Consider the following 21,152-nt stretch of genomic DNA (forward strand, 5'->3'; position numbering starts at 1 on the left):
TGCCTCCCTTCCCTCCAGAAATTAGGATTTTACCTCCTAAGACATGAGCTTTTTTACAAGCAGTTTAAGGGTTCGTCTACTCTCAAGGTTCACCATTTTCAGGTTTTTTCATCCATGCTGGCTGGAAACCTCCTTCTCTTAATTAATGCTGGAACTCTGGTATATCCATATGACTCCAAGGTCTAAGGTTTTAAGAAAAATGCCAGGTGTCAGGAGACTCCTCATAAAATCATGACAGTTAGCAAGCTGAATACACAAAGAACAGTCTTGTACCTTTTTTTTTTTCCTCTAAAGTTACTTCTATTTTAGTGTAAGGAATCCTAGAAAGAAAAAGAGAAAAGTGCCCACAATAGATCCTTGTGTCATGAAGCAAACCCTGGAATAAAAGTCTCGGCTCTGTTCCCCTAAAAAGAGGTAGGCTCTGAAGGTGCAGTCCATCAGACAATGCACCAGTCTGTAAAGGTATTGGAAACACTTGGAAAAGCCAGAAGCTGCCAGTTGAAAACCGAGGGTTTAAAATGTGAAGGATCAAAATACAGCAACATTAAACCCTTGAAAAAGGAAGGTAAAATTGAACAAAGAATCCGAGCTGAGACTGGTTGTCCTCCAGTAACTCTGAAACCTGGTTAAAGTTTGAGAGGCCCTGAAATTTCTCCTGGACAGAACTGGTGTTTACAACTTGAAATAATGATGCTGGATGTTTGACTTTTCATTACAAGCAGATTATTAACATTTTTTCAGCACTGGCGTATCACAGAATTTAAACCACTATTTTGAAGAACAGTCTCATTCTGCAAGCTGTGAAATGTCTGTGGCAGCAAGGTCTGTGAGGATTCTCCCCTCACAGGGGCCTGCCACGGCTCATCCCCATCCATGGAATATTGCAGGTGGCTGTGGGGAAAGGTGGGGATTTTGTCCTGTTTGTTACCGCTGCCAGGAATTAACTCCTCCATCACCAAGGGATGTTTGGACAGCTGTTAAATTCTCTTTGGTTTTGGTTTTGGGTTTTTTTTTTTTTTTTCCATTGATAATAACTTTTTCATCATCACAGAGATCTGTGACCAATTTAATCCTGGTCATTCTGCTCCTCTGATTGTTGGGGCTGATCTAGAGCTGAGCTACCACGGAGCCAACCCTCTTAGCAATGTTCTTCTTCAAGGGAAAGAGATGTTAACCCAAATTACTTGGAAGCTCTAAGAAATTCAGGTAATTTTTGCAGTGCTGTCAGTCACTCTCAGCCCCCGTGGCTGCACTAGTTGCTCTGAAATAACTACAGTAGCTCTGATCATGAATTACTGTGATTTGTCAGCAGTAATACAAACCCAGCGAGGGTTTTGATGCTTTTGCCAGCAACGTGTGAAAGAAAATATTTGAGTGAAGTTGTCTAAGCCAGGTTGGGTAAAGAAAAGGGGGTTTAAAAAGCCAATCTGACCTGCTCAGATTTATTTCATGCAGTGGTAAGACCAGCCCACTGTCTGGATTTAAGACCAGTGGATATATTTAGTCTTCTTGAATAACTCCTGATGGGTGTTGGACTTCTTCTGCCTGGAAATTATAATAAAATTCTGCACATCACCTAAATAATGCAACAACCTACTGTAATATCTCTTTTCTTGGAACAATTATGTATAACACTGGGAAAAACAAAGCATGTCTCTGAAAACAAAAATGTCCTTCTGAGAAGAATTGCTACAATTTGGATAGTGTGAGTTTTTCCACTGCTGGAGAACAGAGTAACAATACCACATGGAGCAGGAGACAGGGAATCCACACTGGTCCCTAAGTTTCAGATCCTGATTTCTCTGCTGAGCTGTGCAGAGATTTAATGTCAAAGAGCTATCCAGAGCAATTGCTAGGTTACTGCTGGAAAACCTGAACTGTGTTTTCTGGGGGCCAAACAGAAGTTCTTGAAGTTTGCTGAGCTTATCTAAAGAAAAAAGTCAGGTAGCTGCAAAGTGAGTGATAATGATTTTCATTACTATTATATGTACAACTATATATACGGCTAAATACATATATAGTAAAATATGTAATTACATAGTGAGTTATATATATAATTACAGCTATTTTTTCAATCAGCCAGGTGTTAGGAAAATTCTGTTGAAAGTTCTCATATTGCAGTGAGACCTTGAAGAAGGATGACCACATTTACCTCTGAGTCTCAGGAGCCTCTTGCAGAATTTGGTCCCATTTTTCCATGGACTCTTTTATAAACCTGTGTCCTCTGGCAGGAGTTTGAAAGGACAGTGCTCCAGTGTGCATTGGACTGACTTTTCTTCCTCCTGCATCTGCATATGACAGGTAAGTGGCTGAAGGTTAATTGTTACTCTAGGATATTATGTTCCTTCTCTCTTGTTAATTCTGGAGACAGGGTGGGAAAGAAAATCCCTCATACTTGAACCTTGCTGCAAATGTCTCAATGGCTGCTTAAAACAAATGTTTGTCTTAAAAGGAAACAAAGAACAAAATGAATAGAAAAACAAACAAACAAAAACCAAACACACAAAAAATCACAAAACAAAAACCAAAACCCCAAAAAAACAAACAAAAAAAACCAGTCCAAAGGTACTTCTCCTTTATAAAATTTTATATATAAAAATCCAAAATTTTTACAAAGTGCTTTTGGTATGCTTGTAGCTGAGAGAATAGGTCCAAATCAGTCATATCTCTTTTTTCTTTTTTTTTTCTTTTTTTTTTTTTTTTTTGAGCCATTTTTTTTAGCATTATCAGAAGCTTTATTTCTTTGCCTCCATTAATGTCAGAGTTTCTCTGCAGCTTAAACCCCTGTTTAACAAGGTCAGAATCACTACAAATAACTCCAAGGATGCCAGGGATGCGCATGCAAAGGAGGCATCTTCCAATTATTTTTTTTTTATTCTTCTGAGTAGAGGAGAAGCCCATTCTGCCCATTCTGCCTTCAGACTTCTCAGGATGGATGGGAAGAGCAGGAAATATGGCAGTTTGAAGGAGAGAGAGCAGGGGGCAGAGGCTGTCTGGAGCCTGGGATGGTCCATGACCTCCAGCCCACTGCCTGGCTGCACCTGGGCACCTGAATGATGCAGCAATTTGTGCTTTTGCTGATGCCCAAAAGTGTTTCCTGCATGGGCTATGGGGTAGATGATCCATTCCCAGCCCAGCTGAAAGGGATCAGGGGGCAAGGGCAGCTGAAGTGGCCGTGGCATCACACTCCTGGAAGAGGCAGAGCCATTATTAGTTGCACATTAAGGAACTGATGAACTGCCTGCCAGCACCTGGTGGGTTCATTTCCAGCTCCATCCTTTTAATTTCAGCCTCTCCTTCATCCATGTGAGCCATGGGGGAGTGAATACATTAGGGTTTCTACCCAATTACTCCTCTTTTTAATGGTGCAGGAATGTGGGGAGCTGCTCCATACCTGCCTGAGGTGGAGGGAATATTCAGCATCCAGGGAGATTTATGCCCGTGACCTTCTGGCTGTAAGGTGGCAGAGCAGCCCATGCTGTGCTACATCTCATATGCATATTCATGGCTCGTTTGTTCACAAAAGAAATGGCTGGATTAGAGATGGTTTGAAGGACACTGACCACGCAGCTGAAATACACTCAAGTTGCTCACAAATTAGAACTCCATCGTTTTTCATAATAAATTGGTAACTGCTGCAAATCCACGTGCACCAGGGTTGTTATTGGAAATGCTATGTATTTTATTGGATTGGGAACATTTTGCAGCTATCAAGCTGTCAATTATTTTAGCACAACACGAGGTTTCTCATGATGATGGATGGTGATTCTAAATAATTTTTATAAAGTATTTCTACTTACAGTGGTGTCAGGAAACCTGCCTGCCTGTGAAATATTGTGATTTTTGAAGCACTCACCTGATAACACTCCTTAATTGTGTAACATTAATCTGTGTGTCAATCAAATGCTTGCAGGCTAATATATGGAATTTTTTTCCTGAGGTTTTCATAGAGGGGGGAAAATTAAGATCATAGAAAACTGTTGGCAGCATATGAAGGAAGAAGCAATGCCAGACTTGTAACCAACCATGAAAATGCATGTCATGAAGAATAAAGAAAAGATGAACCTTCTTCACTAATGAACTCTACTTTTATTCAGAAGGAAGATGTCTTCCAGCAACATGTTTTTTCTTTCTCTCTCTTTCTCCCCACTTCTAACACACTGAGTGAAAAAATGCCCAGTTTGACATGTCTTGAGCAGATTTAAACATCTGTGAATAAATAAGGTGCTAGGCATTAGATACCTGTTCTTTAAGTTTCAAAGTCCTTTTCAGAGATTAGTAAAAGATATTATTTCATCCCACAGAAATGAAAATTAAGTCATATGAAGCTGCTTTAACCACAAGCACAAAGTTGGAAGCAGAGTGTATGAAGTAGTACAACAATGTCCCAAAATACCTGGAAGGTCAAGTACACCAAAAATACTTCCTTGGACCTATGAGTGTTGTCCACTTTTGCACATAGCCAGAAGGGATGTGCAGGTCAGGGAAAGCTCCAGGGACCACAGCACAGCAAGTGCCCTGCTTGGGTGACACTCTCCTTCATCCCTGGCCAAAAAGAGCCACCCCAGAGGGGCTGTCTGTGACTGTCCCTGCGCTGGGGTTCTTGGTGTTACTGCACCCAGCCCTTTCTGAATCAATCCTGTCTCAGATGGTGCTCAGCCCCAGCTCCCTCCTGCTGCTGTTCTTGGCTTTATTGCATCAAGAGGTTTGGGGCCACTACCCCATTTACCAGCTTCTGAATTTGGGGTGAAAAAGGTCCAAAAATTGCAAAGGTGCACCCCCTATGGTCCTAGAAAGTGCAGCTGTTTGAAGCAGGACGTGCTGGCCCTGCAGAGCCCCAGTGTTAGCTCCCAGTTTCAGTGTGACCCTGCCAGCTCTGCCCCTGCCCTGTCCCCATCCAGCAGCACCGACCACTGGGAATTCCCAGGGCAGGACTGGACTCCAGGCACTCTGGCACTTATCCCTATTCATACACCACACAGCCTTTTCCAGCCATTAAATTGATTTTATATGTGCAACCCTGTTTCGGCAATTAAAGCAAAAAACCTTTATAGCTCTTTTGGTTTGAATTGGGCTGGTTTCAAACCCAGGTAGTAAAATGGATAAAATTATCTTGAAAAGCAAAGGAATTACACTGTACTCTGAGCTCCTCTGCATCATGTTATGAAAGACACAAAGATAATATTTGTATAAATTAAAGCTATTGGAGACGTATGGTATTTCAGTTTCTGCTTCATTAAGTTGTCCTCCAGCCCTGAACATCCCCAGATCTATTCTGCAGCACTTTTCTATTTTAAATTTAATCTACCCTGCTGAAGAATGAAAGCTTAAAAGGATATTGCCTCTTTAAATTAAATGTGGAAAAAAATAACAATGGTGGAATTCTTGCTGAAGTGAATGCAATCTATTATATAAGTTCTAGAATTCATAATATTTTTATCTGTCCTTTAGCCTCCCCTCTAGTTCAGCAGTATATTTCTTCACTGTTTCACTAGCACTGCAATTACATTTTTTACATTGATTGTAAGAGCAGAAGAAGCCACTGTGACCATTTAATCTGATTCCACATGTATAACAGACCCTAGGACATGTCAGGATTAATTCCTAATTTGATTAAAACAACTTTTGGAAAAAAATCCAATCCTTTCCCTACAGATTCCAAGTAAAGGATTAGACCTTTGTAACTCCTCATGAGTTGTTCAAATCACCCATTATTTTAGCTTTATCGTGACAAAAAGTTCACTGATTTGAGCTATGCATTTCATCTTCCTCTAATTGGTAGATATTGGGTTATTCCTCCATGAGATTTTTCATTTCCCCTGGACTGGATGACAATCAAATCACCACTGAAGCTTCTAATAGCTGATGAAAATATCAGGACACTGACATTTTCTCTGTAAACCTCACAACTTTTCTCAGAGCCCCATCACCAGCTAAAAAACCATGCCACCCATCCTAGCCAGTAAGAGATGAAGCAATGATTTAAATCATGTCCTCATGGGGATTATCCACCCCATTCTGCCCTTTAGTGGCATCTGCCTCCTTGCCACATGCAGAATCTTCTCCCAGGGCTGGGCATCCAAAGCTCTCCTTTCAGTCAGAGGCCCCAGCTCTGGGGCCTGGGGGGCAGAAAGTTTGTTCCAGCACTCAGAGGGGCCAACAGCCATTTCCAGAAGTAGAAACAGCCATTGCAGAGGGGCCAACAGCCATTCCCAGAGTACAAACAGCCATTCCCAGAGGTGCCAACAGCCATTCCAGAGGGGCCAACAGCCATTGCAGAGGTGCCAACAGCCATTCCCAGAGTACAAACAGCCATTCCCAGAGGTACAGCCATTCTCAGAGGTACAGTCATTCCCAGGGTACAAACAGCCATTCCCAAACAGCCATTCCCAGAGGTTCAGCCATTCTCAGAGGTACAGCCATTCCCAGAGGTGCCAACAGCCATTCCCAGAGGTGCCAACAGCCATTCCCAGAGGTGCCTGGCACCATTCCTTCCCTGCTGTGCACTGGCAGGGCTGCCCTGCTTTGCACAGAGGAACCCGAGGCAGGCAGAAGGAAAGAGGCTGCAGAGCTGCATCCACTGCAACATGTCTTGGAGTTATTGTCCTGCTGGTAGAATAGAGTTCCTTTGTAGACAGTTCATAGAAATAGAGTTAAGAGAATGTGGGTGGAACAGGCACCCAGAAAGGTGGTGGGATCTCCACCCCTGGAGGTTTTCAGGATTTACTGAGGCAAAGCCATGGCTGGCCTGATCAGGTGTCGGCTACAGTCCTTTGAGTGGGAGGTTGAGTGAGAGACCTCCCACCGACACTTCTGTCATGTGGGAGCATGGAGGGACACACTCAGGGAGGGTTTTCCAACACCATCTTGGAGTCATCAGCAGGTTCCTTAATGGAAAGCAGCTCCTCCTGCACTCAGGCTGTGAGAGAGGGCTCTCAGGGGTGTTCTCAGTGAGAGTGCCAGGGGAAAAGGCAAGTGCAGGCCAGGGAGGGGGAATTAAACTGTGTCACTGAGAGCAGCAATTAAAGAAGCCAACTGAGATTTCAAGGAAAAAGCATAAATCTATAGGGTATATTAGTTAATTAAAACAGAAGCATCATCTCCAGGTCCCTTTCATTCACAGAAAGCTTCTGTTTCTTGCTAAAGGCATATTGAACTGGCAACAGTAGCTCAAGACAGCTGTGGTTGCTTTCGGAATGAAGTTGTTAGTTCAGAAGAGGAACACACCCCTTCCCTGGAGTCCCAAGTTCTTGGCTGGAGGAGATTCCAGCCCTGCTGTACTGCGTGTTCAGGGTGGAGCAAGTGACTCAAGCAAAGGCAGATACTGGTTACAGCTTAATTGCCACTGATTTATCTCTTCCCTGAGTTCAGCTATCCCCTGGCAGAAGCACTAACCCCCCTTGGAGGCTGGGGTCAGCCTCTAGCCCCAGCAAAGTCCAATGTCCAAATTCCCACGACTCTGTTCTTCCAGGGATGCGGTTGTGTTTCATGCACAACAGGGCCTTCACTGCACTTCTTCTGCCCCCCCTTTGGATCCCAGCAGCAGGTTCACTCACCACACCCATTTGCTGGTCAGCTCTGAACCATCTCTGAGTGGGGCTGCTCTCCCACAGATAATATTTTTGAAAGAGAATACATTATAGGAAGACTTGAGTAGATTTTGGGTCCACTGTTGCTGAAGCCGATGGGAAAGAAAGCAAAACACGAGAAAAGGCTTTACATTCAAAGCTGTTTTGTTCTGGTTTTAACTGGGGGAGGGGTTTTTTTTCCTCTCACTTAATGAAAAAAGGTCTTTTCCTTGCCATAACCAAGAAAGGAGGCTGCAGCACTTGGCAAACAAACTTCTATTAAGTGCATTTGCTGGAAATGTTTATACTTTACTCTTGACAACTGTCTTGAATATACCAAGCGTTGCACTGTACCTTGCATAATTCTGACATGGGAGCAAAGTCCTTGTGGAGGAGGTGACAGTGTCATTCCCTGGGACTTTTTTTCCTTTATATCTGTCACTTGTTGTAATCACGAACAATATCTTGTTTTGGAAAATATTTTCCTGCTCTCCAGGGGTTCTCTTTCTCCTCCAGTTGAATTTAACAACAGGAGGAGAATCTTTGCAGGGAGTGGAGGGAGAAAATGCCATAAGAGCAGGGAAAACACCACTACCTTCCATGCAAACTGGCAGATGTTTAACAAGGGGTTCTCTGCCTTCCTCCAAAACTCCCCTTCTGCAGCATGTTGCCTGGAAACCCTCTGCTTCTTCCCCTTTCACATTTAATTACTGCAAATTGCTGAAAACTTTATCTAAACTCCTATCAGACAGACAAATCACCATTTGATTAAGGCAGACAAATGGTCCTAAGCAATTCCAAAAGCTGATTTCTGCATGCTTTGGTGTTTTGGTGTTTTTCCCTTACTGTCAGGATTCAACCCAGAATTTCCCAAGCTGAGTAACAGGAATCCGGGCTAATTCAGGAAGGGCCTTGCTCTCTGATTTTGTATATGACTAGAAGATAAGAAAGGATGTAGACAGAGATTAGCATAAGAGACTTGTTAAATGAATATGAATGGGTCCTCTGGCAGCTAAACAGATGGTGGCTGTTCACTGGCCGCTGTGAAAGGGTGCTGCCGGTGGGGTTATCCCTGCAGATGGGTGTCCCCGGTACAGCCTGGCTTCTGTTCCGCAAGCCTCCGAGGAGCGGCGGTGAAACACAGCCCGGACCGGGCAGGATTTACTCTTTGCCCCCAGCCTGTGTGTTGCGGGATGGAGGTGGGGATGGCACACGGCGTGGGGAGGCAGCCGCAGGGCAGGAACCCGGCAGCGCGGTGCCATGCTAATGCCGCGGCTGAGTCACGGCGTGTCGCACGGCGGGGCTGGCACGGCTCCCTGACACCGAGGTGGCATCCACGCAGGTGTGGTGGTGCCGGGGCTGGCACGGCTCCCTGACACCGAGGTGGCATCCACTCGGGTGCGGCTGCACGGCGCTGCGGCTCCCAGAGCAGAGCCCGCAGCCCCGAGCTCCGGCGCGGAGCGGGAGACGCGCGGGTCCGCCCGGGGCGAAGATCCAGCCCACGGAGACAGCAACACCTCCGACAGGAAGGGCAAAGCAAAGGTCTGAAGGCTTGAAAGCCTCTCTCTCACACGAGGGACTCAAACGAGAAGATGAGTGTGAACAAGGAGCCGAGCTCCAGAGCTTGATTCTGGATGTCTTTTTTGAAGGAGTTTCATCAAAGGCCATGAGATGCACACTCTGATGCACACTCTGAGCATCATTTGCAGTCTCCCCCAGGACCTTCTCAGCTTGGGGAACAGGCTGCACCATGAAGCTGCTGGGAATAATTCACTCTGTTGTGACTGGAGTCTCCAATTTAGGGAGGCTGGACAAAGCAGAAAGACTGAATCGCTTTTTTCAGCAGATGACTTCTAGCAAGAAGAGTCTCCCCCAGGTCAGGAATGCAGGCAAACCTGACCCCAGGGCTGGCTGCCCTCGGGGTTTGCTTTTATTATTATTTTTTGCCTCAGACATACGCCTGGCTGCTGATTCCACTGCTCCCCAGATTTCACTGCCTCTGTAAAGCGCAGCGAGCTGCAGAGGCCCCAAAGAGTTAATTCAGACTGAAGACAAGAAGCAAAACAGCACCCTAGAGCCAGGCTTTTTCCCCCTGCTTGTGAGAATCCCTGTTCCCATCCAGCTCTGCACACTTGCAGCTCTCTCAGTTAACAGGTTGTTTGTCTTTCAGTGGATCGGAGGGAGTCTGTGTAAACCTCCATGCAACCGACTTTAATTACCTGCCAAACCTGCACCAGGGCATAAGCCCACATATTGTATGTGACATTACCAGTAGAGCAAGTACTGGAATGCAGGGGCTAGAATAATTTGACAGCTAACATAAAGCACCATGATTTATATTTTGGTTATATTGAGATTTTTTCCCCCCTCTTTGAGCACTCATATAAATATTTACTTGGATCCTAGGACCTTGCTTAACCCTCACAGTGCCATGTTTCATCTTCTTCATTTTTTCCTTTTTTCTTTTTTTTCTTTTTTTCTTTTTTCTTTTTTTTTTTTTTTTTTTTTTTTCTTTTTTTCTTTTTTTTTTGTTTTTTTTTTTTTTTGTTTGTTTGTTTTTCAGCAGCTACTCCAAAAATGCCTTTCATTTTAAAACACAGGAGATTTAAACCAAAAATAACTTCACCTTTAAACTGTTTCATCTGTAAACAATGTGATTCAGTAATCTTTATATATTTACTGTAGACTTCAATTGAAAACAGATTATGGCAAAAGGTTTCTTTTAAAAGATACATGACTTTTTAGTAGGAGCACTGGGTTTAGATTCTGAAGCAGACATCAGCTGATGCCTCTGCTTTGTTTTAAATTTTACCCAAGCTATTTCATTAATTATTGAGCTGAGTAACATGACTATATGGTCTGTTTATTTCAAATTTAAACTCCTCTGCTATTTAAGGATTCTTTTTCTTTTGTGTTGCTGCATGGTTTTAGTCTCCATGCAGCAGGACAGAAATCACTGCATAAGAGAGTTCTGGTAATGCTGCAAATCAGAAAGCCATGGACTTCATTGTTATTATCATGATTCCTGTCTGTCTATCAGACTTGAGGATGAGTCACTTATTACACAGCCCCAGAGGCTCTCAGGTATTTGCTTCATACCCTGCTCTTGGGTACCTGACTTGAGATAAGTGAGCATCTGGAAATATCCTTTCAAAACCATTTTCTGCTAACAAACACCCTTGCTGCCCCTTCCATCCCTCTGTGGAGTGGGTTAACCTGTCACTGCACAAGACCAGTGGTGAATTTGTGTTCTTCAGCCCTTGAGATCCACATGTGCTCTCACAGACCAGTGCAGAGCAGCCACTGCAACACCCAGAATAAAACACTTGATCCAGGGGTCAAGGCTGACATAAAAATAAAGATGGCCTGTGTCAGGAGGAGTTTAGCAGTCCTCTCTTTTTGGTGTCTTGAGTGCACTCAGTTTATCAGCCTCAGCCACTGTGCAGGCTAGAGCTGATATTACCACTGCAATTGCTCTAACACAACATGTGGAGCTGGATGTCATTGGGCAACGAGCCAGAGGGGGACCAGGCTGAGGAGAAATGTAAAAGCTTTCCTTCAGGGTTGCATGAGCAGAGATTTCAGACTCAAAACCCTTTTTTTCATGTAATTGTTGGCTGCTTTAAATAGGGGGAAAATGCAGCTCTGGAAGCTGTGAGGGCCTATGTTAGCTCAGAGACCTGTTTATAATTATCTGTTCCCTTTCTCATGTTTGCAGAAGCTTTAGGTAATGAGAGCACCACAGCAGAGGAGCAAGGAAGAAGCAGTCAGCTGAAGAGCAAGGGGCAGGTTTATTGCCCTCTGTAATTTCTTTTGTGAATGGGCTCCCTGAACCAGCAGGAAAGTTTCAGCTCCATTCCATAGGAAATAAAACAGGATCCATGGACACACAGCATTAGAGGGGCTTGTGCTGCCTTCCCACCTTGCTGTTTATTCCCTGGTGATCAGGGATGCTGTGCTCCAGCTGTGTGATGGGAGGACAGGCAGCAGGGCCCGGAGGAGCTGGTCAGGCTGAGCCCTGCTCTCAGGCTGCAGCTCACCTTGGCCAGGTCACCACAACCCTGTGAGAGGTCAGTGGCTTCCTTTAATAAATTACCTGAATTTCTGCTGCAGGAGGAGTAAGTACTGTTTATTTTTATTAATGCATATTTCAGGTGCTTGGCACCGATTTCTTGCCACACTTACTTCAGAAAAAAAATTGTGTTGACCACAGTGCCCTTGTCACCGTGTGTTTAATATCCTTTATAGAGCCAGGAGCACCTTTCTGGAAATAAATGAAGTCTCATTAGTGGGAAGTCGAGGCTAAAGCAGAATCAGAGCTTTACATTGTATCAGAGGGAGGTTGCAGGCTTCGATAGACAAATACACACAAGCAATGCCCGAATATTTGCAATCCATGTGTGTTATTGCAATAGTGGATGAAAACATCCCAGTTTAGAAATAATCCCAGCTCTGTATTTGTGTGAACATGTCCTAGGATCTCCCAGCATTGCAGTAAATGCCAGAGTCTGCAGAGGCAGTACAGTTAAAATGGTGTATTAGAGCAGCACTGTGACATTGGCAGTGGAGTTTTCTCTGGTATAAACCTTCACCCACTGCCTCCAACAACGACGGAAAAGGCAGAAGAAATAAGTTTGAGATGTTTCTTTAAAGAAAGCACTAAACTTGGTAAAAGGACACAGCTTTGCTACCTTGCTCTCTGCCCCTCATGCCTCAGGATATCATAAATTTTTTATACCAATAAAACAGAATTTTTGATGAGCTGCTATTTTGCATTAAAGCAACTTTACATGCAAAGATTGCATAATAGGAAGCAAAATTGAATTTTGCCTCAGAACAAGTTCTTATTATTAATTTAAGTGTTTTTTATATATTTTAGCAGCAGCTTATCATTCTATATATTTAATTTCTTTCAAGTGAGAACACTTAGCATTGGTTTCCTTGTCTAAACAAATCTTTTAAGAGAACACATGTATAAAGTGGAAACGCAGTGTTTTGAATCTGTGCCTTAAGACAAACAGCGAAACTTTAAAATGGGCAATAAAAAAACTAGGAGGACAGAGGCCAACTATCTCTAAAACCTACCAGCAGGCTCCCTAGGACAGAAAACCTGTCACTTTCTCCATGTGGAATAATTTTTCCCCTTTTTACTGCAGTGTTTGTTCAAATCATATTGTGGCAAAACTGTAAATACAACAAGCCCCCATTGGATTGGTTCTGTTTAAGGCAAAGGATTTGCAGTTCCTTAGGTCTCAAGTACAGCACAGTCCATTTCTAACACTTCCACACACCATGATGCACAGGACCAGCTCACAAATATAAATTGCCTCTTCCCTGTCCTGGATGCATTAGCAAGAAAACGTTTTTCAGCACTTCCTGCTGCATTCAGAATTTGCTACTGAAAGCCACCTTTTAAAAATCAAGAAAAGGCAGAACCTGTCAGGTTTTTTAACCCCCCTCTTCTTCTTCTTCTTGCATGAAACAGAAGTCCAGTGTGGGATCCTACCAGACCACTGCATGCAGTATTACTGAACACACCATGCAGGATTATGCAATGAGCTATTTACAGTGTGTGTGTGTGTGTACCCGCACAACTTCAGATTTAATGCAACTGTAATGGGGTGAAAACTCATTATTTAAAGGGGGGGGGGGGGGGAAGGGAGAAAAAGAAAGAAAGAAAAAGATAAAAAAAAGATAATGAGAGAGAAATGGGGAAAAAAGGAAGAGAGGAAGAGAAAGGGAGAAAGAGAGAGCGATAAAGAGAGTGAAAGAGAGAGAAAAAAGAGGAGAGAAAAAAGAGAAAATAGGAAGAAAGGAAGAGAAGAATGGAAGAGAGGGAGAGCGAAAGGAAAGAAAGAGAGAGAGAGAGAAAGAGAGAGAGAGAGAAAGAAAGAGAGAGAAAGAAAGAGAGAGAGAAAGAAAGAGAGAAAGAAAGAAAGAAAGAAAAGAAACTGAAACTTGTCCAAATAAAAATTAAAAAAAAAAAAAATAAAGTACAAAAGGGACCCCGGGAGCCGAGGCAGGGGAGGATGCTGGCAGCGGGGCACTCGGCAGCTCCGCGGCCGGCGGAACGCAGCGGGCTCCCCGCGGAACCTGCGCACGGCGGTGCGCGGCAGCGGAGCCGGAGAGGGCTCCCCGAGCGCTGGGGATGTTTTAGCTGTCCTCCCAGAAACCCGACACCCCCAGCCCCGAGGAGCTTCCCTGACCTTGGTCTGTCAATCACCGGCACCGAGCAGCCTGCTAGAGCCAGGCGGGCACTGCGCCAGCCCGAGGGAGAATGGGGAAGGGGGCGGGGGGGAGGAAAAAAGAATTAAACCCTAAACCAGCTGGGAACGGTTATCTCGCAAGCCCTGGCTCATCCTTATAACACATCTCGCCTGCCCACCTCAATACGGAGCAACACATCTGCCGGCCGGCAGCAGCGCTCAGCATCTCTGGAAAGTCTTAGAGTGATGTTTCTATCTTTAGTTCAAAACGTCTTTTTAGTCTTAGATGTCTCTGTTTTGGAATTAAAGACAATCAGCTTTATACACTCTCCTGGAGGGGAGGAGGGAAGGGAATATTGAGAGGAGTCTATTAAACGGTTGGCAGCGGTAGTCTGTGAGCTCTGTGTCAGTAAATGGGGGGGGAGAGGGGGGGCTGTTGCCAATTGTGTTTCCTGTCTGAGTGTCTCGTTCAGTTCTGGGAGCAGCCGTAGCCGGTCGTCACCTCTGTCCCTGCGGGGGGTGCGGACCTCGCTCTGGCTGTTAACAACAGCTCTTACAAAACTGCGAAATCAAAAAAATAATATGATTTTCGCTGAAGGTAATCGTCCTCCTGTTCTACACGAGATCACATAGTGAACCGCAGTCCGGCAGCCAAATTTAGCGGGACAAACCTTGGGCCCTTCCCAATCATCTGCGGGGCGCGGGGCAGCTGCCGGCCCCCGCCGGGCTGCTCTCGGGAGTCTCCCATCGCCGCAAAGGCCCCGTCGCTTCTGCTCCCAGAGCATCCCAGAGCCCCCGAACCCCTGCTCCGGCCGGGCGTGCACGGGCCCGTCCGAGTCCCGGTCCCGGTCCCAGTCCGGGTCCGGTCCTGTCTCTCTGCCACCCCGGCCCCATCCTCTCCAAGGTTTCGAAGCGAGACTCGGGGTGAGGGCCTTTGCACCGGCTTTTGGGGAGAAAATTTGCAGCATCCTCGCTGCGGATAGCGCTGGGTCGCCCGCCCGGTTCCTGGAGCGGGAGGTGGGCAGCGCTCGGTCCCTCCGAGCCGGGCAGCAGCCGCCGCCTCCGGCCTCCTCCGAGCCCGGGGACTCCCGGGCCGGCTGCAGCTGCAACAGCTCCGGGAGCGGAGCTGGACCCCGGCCCCGGCCAGGGGTGCGTGGGGACAAGTGGCGCAAAGGACGGGCAGAGGAGCCACCGGCCAAGCAGCACGCCCGGAGCGGGGGGAGAAGAGGGGCCTGGGCAAGATGCACGCTCTGTCCCCCGCTGCTGACAGCAACTTCTCCGCGCTCCGGGGCAAGCGGGGAGCCCCGGGCGGGCAGCCCCGAGCTGACCCTCGCAGCCCCCGCTGCCGGGAGAGCACCCCGCGGATAGGCCGGTGCCGGGAGGGAAAAGAGGGGAAAGAGTTTTCCCTCGGCATCAAGAAGCTCCTCTCCGTGGTGTCCCCTTCTAGTGTCAGCCCTTCGCCGGTCGGTGATGAACGGCGAGAGATCAAAGTCGATACCCGCGGATGGCAATAGGCGAGCGGAGCCGAGCGGAGGGGAGGGGTCCCCCCTGGCTGCCGGGCTCTCCCGGGGGTGCCGGCAGCGGGGCACAGGCGGGCGCTGCCCGCCCCGGTACCTGCGGGGCTGCCAGACCCCGGGGCCGCTGCCGCTGTCCTCAGGGCAGAGCCTGCCCAGCCGCAGGCCGGGCGAGAACAAGTGCGGGTGGGTTTTGGCCCCTCGGTGTGCCAAAGCCCCCTCGAGCCGCCTGTGCGGACAGAGGAGCCGGCCCGACCCCGGCCGAGAGAGAGGGAGGGACCGGCTGCCCGGAGCCCGCTCCCCGCAGCGCCCGCGGGGCCGAGCCCGGCCGGTCCCGGTCCCACCGCCTCGGGCTGTGCCCCGGTGGGACTCGGTTGCGTTTTTCTTTTCTTTTAAAAGGAATAAATTAAAGCCCAGGAGCGGTGCCGGGCCAGAAGAGCCCCGGCCGCCCGGGCCGTGCCGCGGGGCTGCCCCGCCGCTGACACCGTTCTGTGGTGGGAATCTGCAGGGCTTTTCTAAGGCCTGTTTTTCCTACTTTTTTTCGTTGTTGTTGTTGTTCAATTAGCCCTAGTGATTTATTCAATGCATGCATGAGGGGACATTAATATGCGGTGGCAGTTCCCACAAACAATATTCCTCTCAGGCTTTCTGCAGCCATAGCATTTACTGGCAAGGGGGGAGGCTATACAGGGAAAGCCAGGCTCTCCCAGCCTTTTCCTCTGCAAACTCCTGTCCCCCCTTGGCAGGGCAGCAGGCTACGAGCTTGTTCTCCGGGCCTGACTCATGTAGCCGGGGGGCTGGGACGGGCCCCGGCCCCTTCCAAGCTCCCCCAGCTCAGTGGCTGGCCCAGCTGGCTCTGACACGGCAGGGATGTGGATGGGATTTAAGAGGGGGGGTTTGTTTTAAGTTGCTGCATTTGCTTTTAAATTATTTTTTTTCCACATTCTGTCCTTAACCTGTTTGTTCTTCAAAGACGCTTTATGCCATCCCTGCAAAGAACAGCTCGCTGCTGCTGGGACGAGGGGCAGGGCAGAGAGAACCTATTTTTTTTCTGTGATACCTTTTCCTGTGATTTTTTTTTGTGTGATACCTTGGATTTTGTTTTCAGGAGAGATTTAAAGTTCAACACCGCTTTCATACTTTGAGAGCAGCAGTGCTCAGACACGCTGCGATCCGACTCGGAGAGTCCCTTTCCCACACCCAGGCAAGGACTGGGGGCAATTTTTAACCTCCTTCTCCTTCAACTTAGGGAGCTGTGAGGTTATTGCAGTGAGAGGAGCTGAGGGATGGCGGTGGAGTTGCGAGGTGCTGAGCGCTGGGGGTGGCGGGAAGAGACCTGTCCCCTTCTCCACATGCATTTAACTAGTCTTCGGGGGGAGGAAAAATAAAAAAAAAACAACCCCAAAACGGAATAAATACAGCGTGCAGATGGAGAGAAGGAAAGTGAATGGGCAACCCGGATCCCAAAGTAGCTGGGGAAAGAATAGACTTGTCCAAGTCCTCTCATTTTCTAATGGGGGAAAAAAAAAAAAATTAGGAAAGAAAGTGCCTGCCGCCGGCGCTCCCCGCCGTCCCTGCCCGGGGTGGCTGGGCCGGGCGGTCCCGCTCCCGGCGGGCAGCGGAGCCCCGGGCAGACACCCCGGCACAGCCGGCCCGGCGCGGGGCTCCGGCCGCTCCGCTCGGCCCGCAGGGGTTGGGGGGATGCTCCCCCTGCCAAGGGCGAGCTCCCACCCAAGCAGAGGAGGGGGAAGGCTGAGCGCTCCTGCCCTGCGAGCAGCAGCGTTCCCGAGGGGGCAAAGCAGCCCCGCGCCCCCCCGGGCCGCAGCCCCCCACAAGCCCTGCACAGGGTGGGGACAGGGACGGGGCCACAACTTTTCCTCTTTTTTTTTTTTTTTTCGGAACACGAGACGTCAGAGAAGCAGGTCCCTCCAAGAAATGCCATTTCAATGATTTTAATAAGCAAAATAGGAAACAATTTTAATAACCAAAAACAGAAACCAGTCTGAATAAAACTACAATAGACCAGGTTTTTTAATATTTTTCATATCATAAGCAGGATTTGAAATTGATCCCTTCAGAACTTTACATGAAATAAAAACAATTTTTTCCGCTGCTGCAATGTTTTGATTTCAACACAGTTGAATCAGTAAAAACCAAAGATCGTTTTCTGATGCATGACTAATATCCACAATATTTAAAACTGCAAGCACCATGCTGTTCATTACAATCTTGTTATTACTGTTAATTTATAAACTAATACAAACTTAAAATGCATCCGGCCAGCAGTGCCAGCTATCCTAAAAGGAAACTAAAAAATAAGTTTTCATTTTGGTATTTTTGTCAGTGCAACGTAAATCCTTTTACTGACCTGCAGGAGGAAAAAAAAAAAAAGTAATAAAAACACCCATAAGACTCCAAACTACTACTACTATACAACTGCAAATAAATTTTGGCTAAAACTTTCACTCGCTGCATAGGGAAGCAGAGAAGCAGATTACAAATCATTGCAAAAGAATACACTTAAAAGTTGCAGTATGTCTTCTTAAAAAAAAAGTTTTAGATTTAAATGCTTTCCCAGCCCACTCATCAGCTGCTGCCATTGAGAAACCCAACTTCAGTGGCGACACGGAGCCCTCGCTGCTATCACAACTTGACTCGTAACGAGGAGGATTTGGGGTTGTTTTCTCTCTTTATTTACCGAAAATCTAGGGGCAGTTGTTTTGGGTTTTGGGGGTTTTTGTTTGTTTGTTTTAATGGAACTGGTATCTCGTCCGTCCTTCTCTTCCTGAGTGTACAATCAGAAGGGAAATTATCTGGCCAAGCCTAACCGCTCAGGCTGGGAATTGTCCTGGAGGAAAGAGCTTCGCTGCCACTTTAAGGCATGGAGTAGGTTCTAGTGAGCGAGGAGGGTTTTTCCCTGTTAAGTTTAGGTTTGTCAATGCCATTCAGGCATTTTTGCTTCTGCCCCAACAAACAAAAACCAAAATGAAAACTAACAAAAAAAAATACAACTTAAAAGTGCACCAGATATACAAAGTTGGTTTTTTTTCTAATGCAAAATGCCCATAACTTTTTTTTTTCTTTAAGTATCTCTTTAACACCAAACAAACCGTATAACCAGCCTGCTGAAATGTTATCTTGTTTTTTGTGTATTTTTCTCCTGTACGGTTTGAAGTAGCAGATATTTACAAGCTAACAACCATAAAAGAAAACAAGAGCAAAACCAACGAACAAAACTGCACAAGCAGTAAAAAGTTCGATAACTTGTGATGCTTTTCTTATTGATGAAACAAAACAACAACAGAAATCTATGATCGATGATCAACATGCTATAGTTAAACAAGAAAATGGTACAAAATAGAAATTATTACCATACATGTCCAGCATGCAGGATTAATATTTTTAATGCAGATTTTCGTATTTTTCTATATAATCAAGCAGGCAATAAAACTGATGAGTTTTTTTTTCTTTCTTTCATTCTTTCTTTTCTTAGATTGAATGTCCCATCTGAGTCCTGTAACTTATTTCTCAAAGCAGGCAATATATGAAGAGTTTGCATATATTGTCCTTTTTATTTATTCTCTTTTTCCAAGCAGGTAAATTGTGCATGAGATGGTGCTGTGTATGTCCTCTCTCTTTCCAAGCAGGCAGTATGTTATAGATGGCTTGTTCATTGTCCTTTTTTATTATTATTCTTTTAAAGTCCATCTCACTCTGCAAGCAAGTGATCTATAAAATGCTTCACTTGTCCTTTTCTCCTTTGCCTCTGTCTCTCTCTCTAACTTGTACACGAAAGTCAAAAAGTTGCACTTTACCTCTCCCATCCCCACCCCCAGCCTACTTTTCCCACAGCTACTCTAGAAGACTGGATGCTGAAAAAAAAAAAAAATCAAGTCTATTTTTCTCTCCTCCTTTCTCTCTAGTCAAGCAGACGGATGGATGGAGATGTCAGAGGAGGATGGGAGCGGGGGGGGAAGGTGACAGGGGTCAGGTTTGGGGGGTAGGGGATTTTTTGTTTGTTTTTTAATTATTTTTGTTAAGCACTCACATGAAGAACTCAGGGGAAGACGGGTTGTCACTGGTGGAGCCGGCCTCTCTGAAGCCGTTGCTGGCAAGTTTCTCACACTTGAGCTTGTAGGCGTCTCTCTCTCTGGCGAGCCGGGTCACTTCTTGCTTGAGCTGTTCCACCTGCTGAATGAGCTGCGTCTTTTCGTTCTCCAGGTGGTGTTTCTGCTGGACACGTTTGTACCTGCAGGACTGGGCATAGCCCCTGTTCTTCAAGGTCCTCCTCTTCTGCTTGAGGCGGATCACCTCATCTTTGGTGAAGCCTCGGAGGTGCCTGTTGAGCTCCCTCACAGACATGGAGACCAGCTGGTCATCTGAGAACCGGTCCTCCACGCTGCTGGAGGGGGGATGCTGCTGGTGCGAGTTCTGGAGCTGCTGGGAGGAGCTGGAGGAGGTGGAGGGAGTGGGAGAGGCCTGGTGGTGATGATGGTGGTGATGGTGAGGGTGCCCGCTGCCGGCCAGGTCTTCGTGAGTGACTGCGGGGTACTGGTGGTGGTGTTGGTGATGGTGATGATGATGGTGGTGGTGGGCCCGGAAGCCCTCGAAGCCCTGCAGCTGCTGGGACACCTGGTGGGACCCAATGAGGGCTTCGACAGCGTCCTCTGGGGTGAGGTTCAGCGTCTCGGGGTTCATCTGCTGGTAGCTGTTGGCCATCCAGTACAGGTCCTCCAAGTGGGTCTTCTGCTCGGTGGGGCTGAAGCTGGGCGAGGAGGGCACGGAGCTGCAGGGGGTGCTGATGGGGGTGGAGGAGACGGAGCCTGCCGGCTGCAGGCGGGTGCAGTGCCTGCCCGAGCGGTCGCTCCTGCCCAGGGGCTCCTTCTTCACGTCGAACTTCATCAAGTCGAAGTCGTTCACGTACTCCATGGCCAGCGGGCTGGTGGGCAGCTCGGCTCCGATGCTGAGCTCTCCGGCCATCGCTGTCTTGCGGGCACCTCTCCCGGCGGAGGGGGCTGGAGACTTCACCCCAGCGCGCAGTCTGGCAGAGTCTGGCCGCGCTCTCCTATTCCAAACCAACTTTGGCTTTCAGCTCTCGCCTCCTTTCCTCTGCTCCCCCTCCTCCGCCGCCTCCTTCTCCCGGCTTCTGGGGCTTCTTCAGTCCGGAGCAACAAAGCCAAGGACGAGCCGGCCCCCGGGGCCGCCTGGCTGGCTCCTGGCTGTCGGTATCAGCGATCGCCCCGCACCGCGGGCTGCGGCAGCTCCCGGCTCCGAGGCGCCCGGCCGCAAGGAGGAAGGAGCGGTAGCAGGAAGGGCAAAAGCAAAACAAAACAAAGATGCTGCCTTCAGCTCTGTGCAGGAAGAAGAAGGTCGGTGCGAACGCCCAGCCCGTGCCCCCGGCCGGGTTTTGTAAGTCCGGAGCCCCCTCCCCGCGGCAGCCGAGCCCGGAGCCTGCCGCAACTTTCCAGCCCGAGCGAGCGCCGGGGCAGCGCACGGGCTACCGGCGGCGGCGGGGCTCTGCACGGGAGTTTCGGTGGCTCTGGCAGCGCAGGCGAAGGGGAGGGAAAAGGGGGAGGAAGGAGGGGAAGGAGGAGGAAAAAAAAAAAAAAAAAAGGAGGAGAAGGGGAACGAGCGCAGCCCGGGTCTCTGCTGTAGCTGCCGCCGCCAGCGCTCGTTGTGCAGCTGTGATCACAGTGCAGCCCCCCTTGGCTTCTTATACGGCCGTGCCCGCCGAGAGCGCGGCGGGGGCCGGGGCCGGCGGCGGCCGCGCCAATGGCAGCGCGGCGGCGGGGCCGGGCGGGGCCGGGCCGCGCCGTGACAGCTCCGCAGCGCCAGCTGAGCGCCCGCCGCTCCCAGCCCGCACC

The 21,152-nt window shown here is 47.9% G+C and overlaps 1 protein-coding gene across 1 annotated transcript; it reads right to left on the reverse strand.

Annotated features, from left to right (window-relative positions):
- Window positions 1-17,224: 17,224 nt before the first annotated feature.
- Window positions 17,225-20,891, reverse strand: MAFB (MAF bZIP transcription factor B). The gene is made up of 2 exons (XM_041478818.1): window positions 19,337-20,891; window positions 17,225-17,656 (listed from the first exon to the last, which is right to left on the reverse strand). The coding sequence occupies exons 1-2, from the start codon at window positions 20,266-20,268 to the stop codon at window positions 17,629-17,631; spliced, it is 960 nt and encodes a 319-aa protein (XP_041334752.1). The 5' UTR covers window positions 20,269-20,891; the 3' UTR covers window positions 17,225-17,628.
- Window positions 20,892-21,152: the final 261 nt, after the last annotated feature.

Source organism: Pyrgilauda ruficollis, unplaced genomic scaffold (assembly GCF_017590135.1).
Source record: "Pyrgilauda ruficollis isolate IOZ18807 unplaced genomic scaffold, ASM1759013v1 scaffold46, whole genome shotgun sequence".
NCBI lineage: Eukaryota > Metazoa > Chordata > Aves > Passeriformes > Passeridae > Pyrgilauda > Pyrgilauda ruficollis.